The following is a 14985-nucleotide window of genomic DNA, read 5'->3' on the forward strand; positions in this document are numbered from 1 at the left end:
ACACCACCCACAGGGTCAAATAGATTCACAGAACAGACTTGTTTTGATTGAAATTAAATACTACCACTTCCTCTTTGAATTGTACTTGTCCATCCGGTGCTACGTAAGTGTCTCTGCAGTTTTAGGTCTTTAATTTCACTACTAGAGATTCCCACCTCATGATTTCTCTTCTTAGTTTCTCCTCCTTATTCAAAGTTCTGATACCCCCCTCTGGTTTTGTAACTATACCCAATACCAAAATGAAGCCAGGCTTGCTGGATAAAAAGACTTTGAATGAATTATCCTTTTCTCTTCTTGTCCCCTTTTGATTTGGTTCTCAGAGGAATCATTGTCTGGGAATGGAGTCAAACAAATATGATTTAGAGTTAAAGCAGTCAAATTAGGCAATAATACAGCTGGTCCCCTTCACCACTCTTACTTTTTATTAACGCTTCTCCCTTAAGAAGCACTTGGGTACTTATTAAATGTACAGATTCCTCAATCCCTTTCCAGACTTATTAGATTAAATCCAAATTTCTAGGGATGTATCATTCTTAAAAACCCCCTCAAGTGATTCTTACACTAAAGTTTAAAACAATAAAAGGAAAATTTGTCAGTTATAAGCAAGTTTTCTATTGTATTTAAATAAGTTATATCACAAATGTTAGCTAACAATATGACAGTGGTTTTCTAAGATGGAATATCTATAAACAAACCAGTGGACACTAACTGCTATGTAGAATAGTTTAATTCATAAAGACTCCGTTATAATGAGAAATACAAAACACGTCTATACAAAACCTGAAAAGTTTGTGTCTTACCCCAGCACAAATTTACGTTCACTCTATTAGACAAGGGAATACTATCCATTCTGATGACTGTTAACCACCACCTCTCTGCTAATTCATTCTTTCAACAATGTTCTACTGCATATCTGCTGTGTGCCAGGCACTGTTGTAAGACTCCCTGGTCAGTCCTTTATTACTTTAGCTTGTCAGTTAATAGTCTGCACCACCACATAGCAATATATTTTCCTGCATTATCAGCAAAGCCATCATTGCCCTCCTAGTCAGTCAGAAAGGAGAAAGACCTTCTAATCCTAGTTAAATATTTATCTACACCTTGCAGTTTCAAACATGATTCTTCATGTGATTTGACCATAATTATATAGCCTTCTCAATCTGGGTGGTTTTCTCTTTGTGTCATAAAGCGAGTTCTTGATAATAAATATTTGAGGCACCTTTCTAAGGCAGTTCAAAGTGTTTTGGTATTTGTTATTCCATGAACTTTGACTTGGTGGGGAGTTGGCTGTTGGTGGGAATCAACTGATAATAGTCAGGGATCTCAGAGTAGACAGATGAGTCAGCAAGAAATGCAGAGCAAGGTGAAGAGCTTAGAAGACTAATTAGGAAGGACTGAGGAAGAGTGATATGACATATACACAGTGGTCTCCAGAACTGGCTGTATCAGAATCACCTCTTGAAATTTTTACACACCCAGGGTCCACCCCAGGCTGCTGAATCAGAATCAAGTATCTGCATTTTTAACCAAGCACTAGGGATTGGGAAGCCTTGTGGTAGAACCTTTGACTGGGGCCTTTCCTGAGAACATAGTGGAGGAATATTGAAGGAGCAAAAGCCGAGAGATAATAGGGGTGGGGGGATGCCCTGTAACTAGTCAAGGGAAGTGTTGAAAGTGACCAGGGACCAAGACTACAGAGCACAGCATTATGGTTAGATTCGAAATAAGAAAGGAGAAATTTTTAACATTAGTCAGTAGTGAAATCATTTTAGTGAATCATTTTAGTGAAGTCACAGTGAAATTATTTTAGTGAAGACATTTTCTCTTTTGAGAGTTCTGACGGGGTAGCAGCTCGCAAGACTGAGCTTGATCGCTGGATAAAATATGAGAAGTATAGCACCACTTTGTTTGGGGGACACTTATTTCCTACTGGTTTTGCAACCACTGGGTTTTTCTGTGGGACTTGAAGCCTCTTTTTTCAGAGATACCTTCACAAAGGGAAATTAATCTTTTTCCAAGTAAACGTTAGCTATCATGACACCACTAATAAGCAGTTCATGCTGACATTAGCTAGAAGCATCTGTTTTAATAATAATTTTATGCAGATGTAAAGAACTTTATCTCACAGAGTTCTCTTACAGAGCAACTAAGATAATGTCTGTGGAATAGCTTTGTAAAAATTGATTATAATTACTATTAAATAGAAACACTTCAAATGCAAAATAGACATTGTTCAGGATGGTTGTCTTGAAAACTGCTGATGGAAAGAGAGATTGGTGAAAGGAGAAAAAGGAAAAAAACAAAACAAAACACACAACCAGACAACCTGAGAATGGAATCCTCATCCCCTCTCCTTTATGTTGTTTTTCTTTCCCTTATGTTTTTAGTTCTCAAATATTGGCAATAGTCTGGAAATGTTATGCTAAGTTAGCTGAATGTGACTAACCCTAAGCAGGAGGGGTGCAATGAAATGTCTTCTGAATTGGTATCTACGTTATATCCAATACAGTTAGGTGTTGAATACTGTTTTGGTTTTGTTTTCACAGGCAGTACCTTTTTGAACTTAGTCTTAAAAATGAATCCAGTTGTTTTGCAGCCAAGTTATGGCGCAGGAGGTGCGACGGTTAGCGACTGGCAAACCGGCGTGTTTGACTGCTGTGATGACATGGGGATTTGTAAGTGCACATGGTTGTTGCTTTCTCCTGGGCTACAGTCGTGCAGTTGCTGACATAACAAAAATTGTTTGCTTATCCTCTCAAGGGATCCATGTTTTATTCTAGAACTCAGAGGTCACAAGGTGGAGCCACTGGGCAGATTTTGCCACAGGATGTGTTTTGTTTGTCCTGTATATAATGACCCCTCTTGCTGTATTAATTTTAAAATAGTAGGAACCATATAAAAATCAGAGCCCACATAAAAATCTAACTTTCCAATCTAGATTTCCAGCTTCTCTTAAAAATTTGGAAAATCTGAAAAGAGGATTCCTCATCCTCAACTGGCAGAAGTCAGTTGCTACCGAGTATTAGCTAAACCCATTCAAAGTGACCATCACTCTACAGTTTGCCATATTTATGTCCACCATCCGCTATTGGCTACTTTGTGGGTTTTTCCAACTATTTTACTCATTCATTTTTACTTGCCTGTCCTTGAGTTTGTGATTCTTGTCCAGATCAATCACCTCTTTTTATATTTTTCACCTCTTTAGTATCCCTGTGTTCTTGATGTGTTTCTCCAGTCTTCTCTTTACCTCTTCCTTTCCCTACAGTGGTGAGTCTGTGTTTCTGGTTTTCAGTATTCATGTGACTCTTGTGGCTGTTCCATTTCAGGAAGCTTTCAGTTTAATTACTTCACACTACCCCACACACTTTTGTGTAAGACAATTTCCTTGCTTCAGAGTCTATTGCCGAAATTGCCGAAAGAGTTGCAGACATTCTCTGTGTGGCTGGTCTTTCCACTGTCTTGAAAAACAGCCTCTTTTCTTTGTATATGATGGAAGTTCCAAGTTCAGTGGAGATAGCCTTTTGCTTAAAGCCATCAATCAAAAAACAAGAGCTTTCTTATCTCATGTAGGATACAGTCATATCAAAACTCTACTCTAGAACTTTTCAAAATAGACTTGTACTCAGCATGTTTGCGAACAGTTTCCTGTTTGTTGCTATTTCCTTAGGCCCTTTTTTGTCTTATACAGACTCTTTAAAGTGAAATTTCAGTATGCTTTTTAAGCTTTTGATGCCTATACCCCTTAACTTTTACTTGCTTCAATCCTCATAACAATAATAGGCCTCTACTCTTTGCCAGAACAACCATCTAGACTCTGTTTCCTACTGCTCTACTCATTTTTCCAATTATTTCTTCACTCCATGTTTTCTGACCCTAAACACCCTCCCACAGTTTTCAGAGGGTTTCTCAGACCCCCTGACGCCACAAACTTCCTATTCAAGGATGATCCAAATGTAAACAAGGGTAGGGAAGAAATAATTTGGACGTGCTCAGATCGGCAAGGCAGGAGATTTTGCAATTAAATCTGACCTGGCATATGACAAGTCAATTTTCCCCACCTCCAGGAGTGTAGGGTCCAGAAGCAAGACATAAAGAGCCAGGGGACCCCAGTGTTTTCTCTGAATGTCCATTAAGACCATTTCCTGAGTGAGCATCTTTTTGAAAGCGGTGTGATTAAGTCAAACTCACGATGACCCTGACTGATTCCTCTGTGTGATTTCACCCTGCCCTCAGGCCTCTGTGGGACTTTCTTGCCCCTGTGCCTTTCATGTCAGATTGCCTCTGACATGAACGAATGCTGCCTGTGTGGAGCAAGTGTCGCCATGAGGACCATGTATCGGACCCGATACGGCATCCCGGTGAGTCACCCATGTCCACTGTGAAATAGTTACCCAGACAGGACAGGCCAGGGCCTTCCTTCAGTCTGACTGGATCTCCATGATTGCCCCCCTCACCATCATGATTTGACCCTAGTCTTTTCTCCACTACCATCCTAAATTTTTTAAGTGATTTACAAAGACCATGTGGCTATCTATCCTTTGGAATATATTCATAATAAAATCTTTTATTGATCCAATAGATATGTCTCTGAAAAAGTTGCTGGTGGCGAGCAGGTGAGGGATGGAGGTCAGCACAGAGTCCTTAATCTCTCCTGGCTTTACTCAGAGTCAGACAGAGGACCCTGCAGGGTGGGTGACAGTTGCTAAGAAAGCATTGGGTAAAAAAAGGGTGTATGATAGCTCCCCTCAGAGCTGGCACATTGGTGAGACAGTTACCTCACTGGTAACTCATATGCCAGTGTTCATTCATTCTAAAGGGATTATTGAGCATCTAGAACGTTGTTAGGTCATAAGCTGAAGTTCACTCATTCAACAGGGATTTATTGAGTACATAGAACACGCAAAGTACTATTACAGGTGTTAAAGACACATCAGTGAATAAAGGAAATCAAAATCGCTGTCTTCATGGAGCTTACATTCTTTTTTTTTTTTTGAGATTTTTATTTAACATAATTTCAGACTTAAAGTTGCAAAGATGGTACAAAGACTTCCTGAATGTGCTTCACCCAGATTCCCCAAATATTAAAAATTTACCACATTTTCTTTATTTTTTTCTCTTTCCTCCATCTATCTATGTATCTATTCTATTTTTTTCTAAATCATTTGAGAGCAAGTTATAAACGTGATACCCTGTTATCTCTATTTCAGTGTGTATTTCTGAAAAACAAGGACATCCTCTTACATTACCACAGTGCAATTATCAAAACCAGGAAGTTAACATTGATACAGTACTATTAGGTAATCTATGGATATTATTTAAGCTTTACCAATTATCCCAATAATTTTCTTTAGATGAAAAGAAAATCAATCTGGAAGCAAACATTGTATTCAGTTGTCATGCCTCTTTAGTCTTCTACAATATGGAAGAGTTTCTCAGTCTTTGTCTTTTTTTTTTTTTAATGAATACAGATCAGTTATTTTGTAGACTATCCCTCCATTTGGCTTGTCAAATGTTTCCTTATGATTAGACTTAGGTTACACACTTTTGGCAGAAACTCCACAGAAGTGATGCTATGTTTGCTTTGCATCACATCAGGAAGCACGTGACATCAATTTATCTCATTAGGCGTGATATTAACTTTGATTCCTTGGTTAAGATAGCATCTGTCAAGATTCTCCATCACAACGTTGCTATTTTCCCCTTTATAATGGATAAGGACTTTGTAGAGAGATGTAAATACCCTGTTCCTCATCAAACCCTCACCCATCAAAGATTCTTGCCGCATCAATTACTACTATGATGGTTATCCAATGGTAGAGCTCAGACACTAATGGAATAAGATAGCTGCAATATAACTAAGTAAGAGTATAATCTATAGGATGGCGATAAGTGCAACAGAGAAAAATAAAGCAAGGAAGAGAGGGCTTCCTGGTGGTGCAGTGGTTGAGAGTCCACCTGCCGATGCAGGGGACATGGGTTCGTGCCCCGGTCCGGGAAGATCCCACATGCCGCGGAGCGGCTGTGCCCGTGAGCCATGGTCGCTGAGCGGGCGCGTCCAGAGCCTGTGCTCCGCAACGGGAGAGGCCACAACAGTGAGAGGCCCGTGTACCGCACAAAAAAAAAAAAAAAAAAAAGCAAGGAAGCGGAATAGAGTGTTGAAATGTTCTAATTTTGAATAGAGTTATCAGGAAAGACCTCAGTAAGAAAGTAAACACCTAAAAGGATGAGAGGATGACTCATCTGGGGAAAGTCCAGCCAGAGGAAATAGCGAGAGCCAAGGTCCTGAAGTAGAGCTTACCTGGAATGTTCCAGACACAGCAAGCAGCCAGAGAGGCAGAAATAGTTTGGGGGGGTGGGAGGAGGGAGGCGGGAGTGTGGAGAGATAATACAAGATGACATCAGAGCATTAGCAAGAGTTAGACCTTCTAGGGCCTTGGAGACCATTATAAGAACTTTAGCTTTTATTCTAAGTGAGCCAGAAAGCCATTAAAATGCTTTTAAACAAAGAAGTGACAGGACGGATTTGTGTTCCTGAAAACTTAGCCTCTGCCCCCCTCATTGTGACCGAGAACAAGTTATTCGTCTTACTGAGCTTTGGCTCCCTCACTGATAAAATGGTAAGAACAATACCTCCCCCAAGGTGGTATAGTAAGAGTCACATAAGATCATGCATGGAAAGGACTTAGCACAGGGCCTGGCAGGTAACTGTTGTTATATTTGTTCTTAGCTCAGCTGTCTTCTCCGCGCAGGCGGCATTCCTCCTGTGGGCTTGCCCAGCTGCCTGTCTCTCGGCACTCCCTGCAGCTCTCATTTACGCCACTCATTTATGCCACTCTCATTTATGCCAGCATAACTTAACACAGGGGTTCTTAACTTTGTGGCTGTCCCATAAAGTTCCCAGAACTGTACACTAAGTGTTGGGTGTATGTAGTTGTGTACATGGGTGTAAGGGTGAGATTCTCAAAGTGGCCCGACCATAATGGCGTAGAGGAAGGGGTGCTTAGCTGGATTCTGGAGATAAAGGTTCTGGGAACAGCTCAGCAAGTAGCTAACTTTTGGACTCTCTGAGAAGTCATTTGTCAGCATCAGTTTTCTCATCTGTCGTGAGAAAGTTGTGCAAGATGATTTCTAAGGTCACTTCTAGGGTCTGGGATTCTATGCTATAATAAATTTCCTTGGTATACATTAAATAAGTGTATTTATAGACAACGTATCTCTCTTCTTCTTCCTTAGAACAGACTTCAAAAATGGCTAGTAAATCCTAGGACTGATTTATATAATTCAGGTTCTTTGCTTTGTTTCCCCTTTGCATCTATGCAAACTTTTATAGGCCTGCTCCAATACAGCCTCTCTGACCTGCCCCTCCCTTCATGGACACAGTCAAGACAGCATCCCTTTGGCTAGGGCCACAACCTCTGCAGCAGAGGAGAAAGAAAAAAAACAACCACTGATTGAATGCCTAGGTGCTGGGACACTACCTTAACATATATGTGCTCATTTACTACTTACAAACTCTTTATGGTGCAGGAATTGTTATCTCCACTTTATAGACATTAAACCAAGAATGAGAAAGGCTTAAGGTCACAGAACATGTAAATGCTGAAATTCGGGCTCAAGTTTATTCTGACTTGGAGTCAGGTCTGGTCTTTCCCACTTGACCATCTTGTCTTCCCAAATTGAAGTGTATTCAGCCATGTACCACAATTCATTCGTTTATTTCCTCAACGATTCTGTAAATACTGCTCATAACAAGACTTCTTTTTTTAACAGCTTCCAAAAAAAGTGAAGCACCAGTCCTCTTTCCCAAACAGAGTGATGAATGCAATATCTTTGCTTCAGGCACCCACTTCCCAAGAAGCTGCTCTGGTCAAGGCGTTTATGTCCCTTATTAACTTCAGCATGGTATAAACCTGTAGTTCATTTCCTCTCATTTGAAAAAGGAATGTTTTTTTCTTTTCTATATTCTCTGTATTTGTATTATGAAACAGACTTAGAAATAGGGTGTGTTTTCTAAAGGTTTCCCTAGGTCTCTCAGCAAATAATAGTGGGACTTTTTCCCCTAAAAACTTCCTGAGATAAAAGACAGACACAGACATGCTGGAACAGAAAAGTGGTTACATCCTTGTTGAATATTTTCTTCCTTGTAGCATATAATATGTATTCAGTAAGTGTTGGTTTAATGAAGGTTTAAAAGATAAAAAGAATAAACAATGAACTAAAGAATGAAAAAAACAAGTACTTTGAGGAAGGGTTAGAGGATTTGGATGCTTTTACCAGGGAAAAAGAGAAGGCCAAGAGACTGAATTTTCTTCAAGTTGAATATCCATTCCTCCATCTGATGAAGGTCACATCATTAGAAGATTTCTAACATTGTTATCTAGCTGTCCACTCTTTGTCCCACATACTTTCTCTGTTAGATGAACATCAAAATCACTGTAGCAAAGAAAAAAAATTTTTTGAAAAATAAATCACTTATAATCTCACCATTTAGGAGCTCCCAATCCTTATAAACTAAATCTACTATAGATCTCTCTCTCTCTCTTTCTCTCTGTCCCTGCTCACACTGTAAATTGGGAGTTGTATTATATTCAACATTTTAAAGAATAAGTGCTATCCAAAAATGGAGTTCAAAATTATTTCAATCAGTCAGGACACACAGTCATAGAATCTGGTTGTCAGACTAGAACTCTCAGATCACTCGGTGCCGACTACACAGGGCAGGAGTCCCTTCAAGGGCATCTCTACCCAAGGGCATTAAGACCCAACTAGACCTACCATGGAGAGGGCCCTCAAAACTTTGCAAAAGGCTTCCCTGGTGCCGCAGTGGTTAAGAATCCGCCTGCCAATGCAGGGGATACGGGTTTGAGCCCTGGTCCGGGAAGATCCCACATGCTGCGGACCAACTAAGCCCATGAGCCACAACTACTGAGTCTGTGCACCTAGAGCCCATGCTCTGTAACAAGAGAAGCCACCGCAATGAGAAGCCCACGCACCACAATGAAGAGTAGACCCTGCTCATCGCAACTAGAGAAAGCCTGTGCACAGCAATGAAGACCCAATGCAGCCAGAAATAAATATAATAAATAAATAAATTTATAAAAAAAAAAAACTTTGCAAAGCAGCCCATTCTATGAATGAATAGTGGCTTTTCCAGACACTATTCATTCTCTTCTTTCTTCTTTTTCCCGTACTTTATATATCCCTCCCTCACTACGGACTTCCTCCCTTGCAGAATAGCATTAGGGATGTCAATAGAAATGGCTAGAGGGATACAAGGTAAGGAACCAATTGGAAAAATTGGTGCATTACACAACTGGCTTTAAAGGGAACCATTCCACGTTAATAAAAATAATACATAAACCAAAAGTTTTCTTAAAAAGGAAAAAAAAGAGACAACAGATGATAGACAACTGGGGCTATAATTGTAACCTGAAGATCATTTGAAATGGTATGTTATTATGAAAAGGGCACTGGCTTGAGAAGAGAAAGATCAATCACTGCCACTAATTTATGTGATCTTAGCAAGTCAGTTAACTTCACTTGGTCATCAGAAAAGTAGGGATAACGTCACAGTATTCTCATGATAAACAAGTGACATAAAATGTATGTTTTAAAGAGGTATGAAAAGTTAAACAAATGCAAGGAATTGTATGCCTGTATTTATAGGCTACATGTTGATCCATTTGTTTGTTTTTTAACAGGGGTCTATTTGTAGTGATTTCCTATGGCTGGCATGTTTCCCTCTTTGCACCCTTTGTCAACTCAAGCGAGATATTGAAAAAAGAAAAGCAATGAATGCTTTGTAAAAGATGCATGGTAAGTTGGTGGGAATTCTTTGATTTGTGAGTATCAGAACAAATTCTCAAGGACATCTTTGATTCCTTTGGTACTCTGTCTCACAGATACATGAGATATCCATTACCAAATGGGGGGTAAATGACTTTCAATGGCCAGCCTACACCAATCAGTTGGGAGTCAGCTTCCCAGAGCCTGGGTAGAGAGGGCTAACCCTGATTGGATGGGAAAGAATTCTGTGATTTGTTAGGATGTCTGCCACATGTAGAGTGGCCGTGTGATGTACCAAATAAACATACCACATCTCATCCATACCTATCTTAACTACATCATGATTTAAGGTAGCAGAGACACGTGTACAACAGAACATTCATTTCCCTAAGCCTAGATCACAGGTTCACTGCTGTCAACAGTAACCCATTGAGATGTTACACTAAGTGTGACTGTGTAATATATCTAGTTATATGTTCGTGTCAACTCCACAATATTGAAATAATAATTCATTTTCCAAAGTGGTAGAAAGCTATCTCAGTCTCTATAAATTAAGTGTGGACAATTCACCCAGTTATCCAAAAGGCCCAAAGTTCCCGTTTAGGAAGAAGAGTACTGACTTTTTGGTGGCAGTATGGTCAAAGTTGGACAGCTACTCATTTACCTAGTTTCCTAAGCTCTCCTGGTCACATTTTTCCACCTTTTTTTTTTTTTTTTTTTTTTTTTTTGTGCGGTACGCGGGCCTCTCACTGCTGTGGCCTCTCCTGTTGCAGAGCACAGGCTCCGGACGCGCAGGCTCAGCGGCCATGGCTCACAGGCCCAGCCTTTCCGCGGCATGAGGGATCCTCCCAGACCGGGGCAAGAACCCCTGTCCACTGCATCGGCAGGTGGTCTCTCAACCACTGCGCCACCAGGGAAGCCCCTGGTCACATTTTTAATCCTCTCAGTTCTTCCTATTTTTCTCAGGCCAGAGAGCAATGGCTTACTCAGTCCTGCCTTTCCATCACTTACTGCCAATCCCATTGAATTTGTTATCAAAGTTTTATTTTCACCTGGAAACAGCTATTGTCTACAAAGTCTTATCTCCCAAAGTCTTCAAAAGTGTTTGGTCAGGATGGTGCCTTCATGAGTATGACTGGTTGGCACTGGCACAGTCTGTCTCCCTCTTACTTATTTTGCCCACACGCAGCACCAAATGATGTCCTCTTCATGAACAACTTAGCTCATTTCATGTTGCATTTTAGTACCATTTTATTTTGTTATTATTATTTTTTATAAATTTGTTTATTTTATTTACTTATTTTTGGCCGTGTTGGGTCTTCGCTGCTGCACGCGGGCTTTTCTCTAGTTGCGGCGAGCGGGGGCTACTCTTCGTTGCGGTGCGCGGGCTTCTCATTGCGGTGGCTTCTCTTGTGGAGCACAGGCTCTAGGCATGCGGGCTTCAGTAGTTGCGGCACGCGGGCTTCAGTGGTTGTGGCACGCAGACTCAGTAGTTGTGGCTCACGGGCTCTAGAGCACAGGCTCAGTAGTTGTGGTGTATAGGCTTAGTTGCTCCCTGGCATGTGGGATCGTCCCGGACCAGGGATCGAACCCGTGTCCCCTGAATTGGCAGGCTGATTCTCAACCACTGCTCCACCAGGGAAGCCCCTAGTACCATTTTAGTATCCTAGTATTTGTCTTCTGATTGCTTTCTTCAATGACTGATGTGCTTTACTCATTTACAAGCAGAGTCAAGATGGTGAGTTTTCTTATTCTTTTTTCCCCCTTGTACCCTACATCCTGAGAATCGGCTGTTGTTTCTCTTCCCTAGCATTGATGTTTCTTTAAAGCCCTTTGTTACCAATGTGGCTCAGAATTTTGCCAAAGTAGCCCTAGTCCCCTACTTAGAATGTGGCAGTTTACTGGTCTAGTCATCCAGTTAATGAAAAAAAATGTTTTGGGGTCTCTGCCTTTAGGAGTCTCTTACCTTAGCATGTTTGGTGAGTCATTGCCATTTGATAAGAGGGGTTAGCTCTGGCAATCTACAGAGCATTCTGTTGGTTTTCCCAACCACCTAGCAATGGTGCCTGATGCATAGTAGGCACTTAATAACTAATGTGGATGAGTAAATAAATGCAACTTTCAAGCAAGGAAGCATAATGAGGCTCTAACCTAGAAGACTCATCTGAATCTTAAGTAGTGCTTGTGACTCCTCCAAGTAGGTTGTACTGAACCAGGGGCCATTATTTGATATAGATTTTAAATATGCAGCAATTTGGCAGTAGAGTAGCAGTGGAATGAAAGTTTTGATACTTGGAACAAGATAATGTAAAGATGGAATTGATAAGTCCTAATTCATTCATCGATTTAGTCTTTCTTTCCTTTTCTTTTTCTGATTTCTACAGGTAAAATTCACTAGTAGTGAAAGAAAATGCTGGAATGAAATATTGCATCTATTCAGTGCCATTTCACCTCAAGTCTTAAGAAACTAATTCAGCTAATCATATGGTTTCAAATGGCTTCAAAACATTTTTAATTTTTGGTTTATTTTGAAAGAAATATATTTCCACTGCTGTTCTCTGAGATGAATGCCATTAAAAAATTAATTTCCTCAATGATTCTTGTGTCTCTAAATACTGCTTCATGGAAAATTACAATATGCTTCTTTTAAAAATGAGCCCAAGCTTGTCAAAATGTCAAAGTTGAATGATGGGTTCGTAGAGATTCTTCATTCTACTTTTCTACCTTTACGTAAGTTTGAAAATGTCCAGAATAAGAAGTTTTTTAAATGTTGTCAAGTAAAAGGCTTCTGTTATTTTGGATTTTCCCTGCACTGGGAGACCAGATGTTACCCTGCATGGCCCTTCACCCAGGAAAGTGTGGTTTCCTCCCTCAGGGAGCCTGAATGTCTTTTGGCACGTCTTCACAGCCCCATAAAGTAAATCTACTCCAGGAGTTAATTGCCTAGCAATGAAGAATTTACTGTAGATTTTATACACAAAGGGAGGATTTCTGTCATAAGCCATGTAGCAAACCACCTAATTAACATTCCCATCACCCATCTCTGTCCTCCCCAAAGTCATCCCCTGCAGCAAGCCAGCCACAGGGACACCACATACCTTTATTTTTCCTTTTTTCTAGGTTAACTTGGAATTTTATTACATTCTTTTAATTGAGATATAATTGACATATAATATTGCACTCATTTTAGGTGTACAACATAATGATTTTATATATGTATATATTGCAAAACGACCACCACAATAATTCTAGTTCACATCCATCACCACACAGTTACAAAATTTTTTCTTCTCGTGATAAGAACTTTTAAGATTTACTCTCTCGGCAACTTTCAAATATGCAAGACAGAAAACTTAAATAGCGTTACAAGGTCACCAATGTATACAGAATGGCAGTGCTGAGTCTAGAAAGCAGGTCCTGTTTCATTGTTCATGACAGTAAACAGAAGTTGTTTATTTATTTATTGTCTTATAAAAATTAACCCTAGGGTTTAGGATTCCAAGGATTCCTATTATAAATTTATAGAATATCCTGTCTTTTGCCTTCCTAGCAGTCTTCATTTTTTTTTGGTTTAACACCTGCATCGATGGTAATTGGTAAGCATCATGAAAGCAGGGACAGATCATATTTGTTCCAATTTCCTTTTTACTCCCCCAGCACATGGAAAGTATTGTGGTCAAGAGGTCAGTAGATTAGTTTCAAAGGTATAAAAGAATAGCAAGAATAGTAATCAGGTAAGACATTTGTGCAAAATGAAACTATTTGGAGGTATTTTTTCTAGTCACTTTCCTTATGAAAATATGTGATGATGTTGTGCATACTATTTTCTAAATTGCCTGTTTTGTTTTATGGCTTAGCCACAAATTATGAATGACTTCCCATATTAATAAATATCAAAAATATGCACTACAGTGCTATTAACTATAGTCACCATGCTGTACATTATATCCCCATGACTTATTCACTAGAAGCTTGTACCTTATGACCACCTTCATTTTTGCCCACCTCCCACTTCTGGCAACCACCAATGTGTTCTCTGTATCTATGAGTTTGGGTGTTTTGGGTTTTGTTTTGTTTTGGTTTTTTAAATTCCACATATAAGTGAGATCACATGGTATTTGTCTTTCTGTCTGACTTGTTTCACTAAAGCATAATGCCTTCAAGTTCCATCCATGTTGTTGCAAATGGCAGGACTTCCTTCTTTTTATGACTGAACAATATTCCAATATATATCACATTTTCTTTACCCATTCATCTGTCAGTGGACACTTAGGTTGTTTCCATGTCTTGGCAATTGTAAATAATGCTACAATGAACAGGGGGGTGCAGCCCACATACCTTTCTTATGCAGAGCAATTTAGTTCCATCTCAGCCTTCTAGTCCTAGGAACCATAGCCCCAAAGATGCAGGATGGGCGTGGAATTCTGCTATTAAGCAAAATAATGTGTTTTCCATGTAGCTTACTTTAAAGTTACTTAAAAGTTATGATAAATAAAAAGGGTTTTAAAAGTCTTTGATAAGGATGAGAACAGTTCTCATTAGCCTCATTCTCCCACTCTTGATATCATGCTTTATCCTGTACCTTCCAAATTCCTAAGGCTCCCTCATACCAGGCCACTTCCCTTAATTAAATCAAAACCTCCTTAAATGCTACTGCATGCTAGAAGTAAATCGCTAGAGCCAAGAAGCAACCTCAGAGGAGGTTGAGGTTGGGGCTGGGGGAGGAGACATGTAGGAGATTTACAAATTGACAAAGCAAAAGACAGCACAAAAGAATTCATCTCACTTTTCCAGGGTGTGTAATAATTATCCATACATTCTTCCTGCCATGGATGCTATATCAGAGTTAGCTGCTGCTGCTTAGTGGCTTAACAACAGCCGTTTTTTCCTACTCAAGAGTCTATAATTTGGGCAGGATACTCTGTCTCTGCTCATGCAGTGTGAACTGGGAGAGCTCACCCCGGGCTGGAAGATAGTTGGAGGTGCCTCTTGGCCATGGGTTCAGCCAGGGCTTGAGCCTAAGGGCCTGGGCTCCTCTCTACATTAGCCACACCACAGGCTGCTTGGACTGCCTCACAGTATGGTTGCTGGGAGTCCAGGGCAAGCATCTCAAGAGAACGATATGGAAGTGAGTAACATTTTTATGATCTAGCTTCAGAAGTCATATAGCTTCATTTCTTCCGAACTCTCTTGGTTGGG

The 14985-nt window shown here is 40.1% G+C and overlaps 1 protein-coding gene across 1 annotated transcript in view; it reads left to right on the plus strand.

Moving 5' to 3' along the window:
* The window catches only part of LOC114903091 (placenta-specific gene 8 protein-like), a 29617-nt gene extending 17259 nt beyond the window's left edge, over window positions 1–12358 (plus strand). Inside the window, exons 3-6 of the mRNA XM_029235894.1 lie at window positions 2547–2675; window positions 4234–4358; window positions 9702–9816; window positions 12171–12358. Of these exons, the coding sequence (XP_029091727.1) occupies window positions 2576–2675; window positions 4234–4358; window positions 9702–9806 (330 nt within the window). The 5' untranslated portion in view covers window positions 2547–2575 and the 3' untranslated portion in view covers window positions 9807–9816; window positions 12171–12358. The remainder of the gene's footprint in view (window positions 1–2546; window positions 2676–4233; window positions 4359–9701; window positions 9817–12170) is intronic.
* Window positions 12359–14985: the final 2627 nt, after the last annotated feature.

Source organism: Monodon monoceros, unplaced genomic scaffold (assembly GCF_005190385.1).
Source record: "Monodon monoceros isolate NGI ecotype Baffin Bay Population unplaced genomic scaffold, NGI_Narwhal_1 Super_Scaffold_20, whole genome shotgun sequence".
Classification (NCBI taxonomy): domain Eukaryota; kingdom Metazoa; phylum Chordata; class Mammalia; order Artiodactyla; family Monodontidae; genus Monodon; species Monodon monoceros.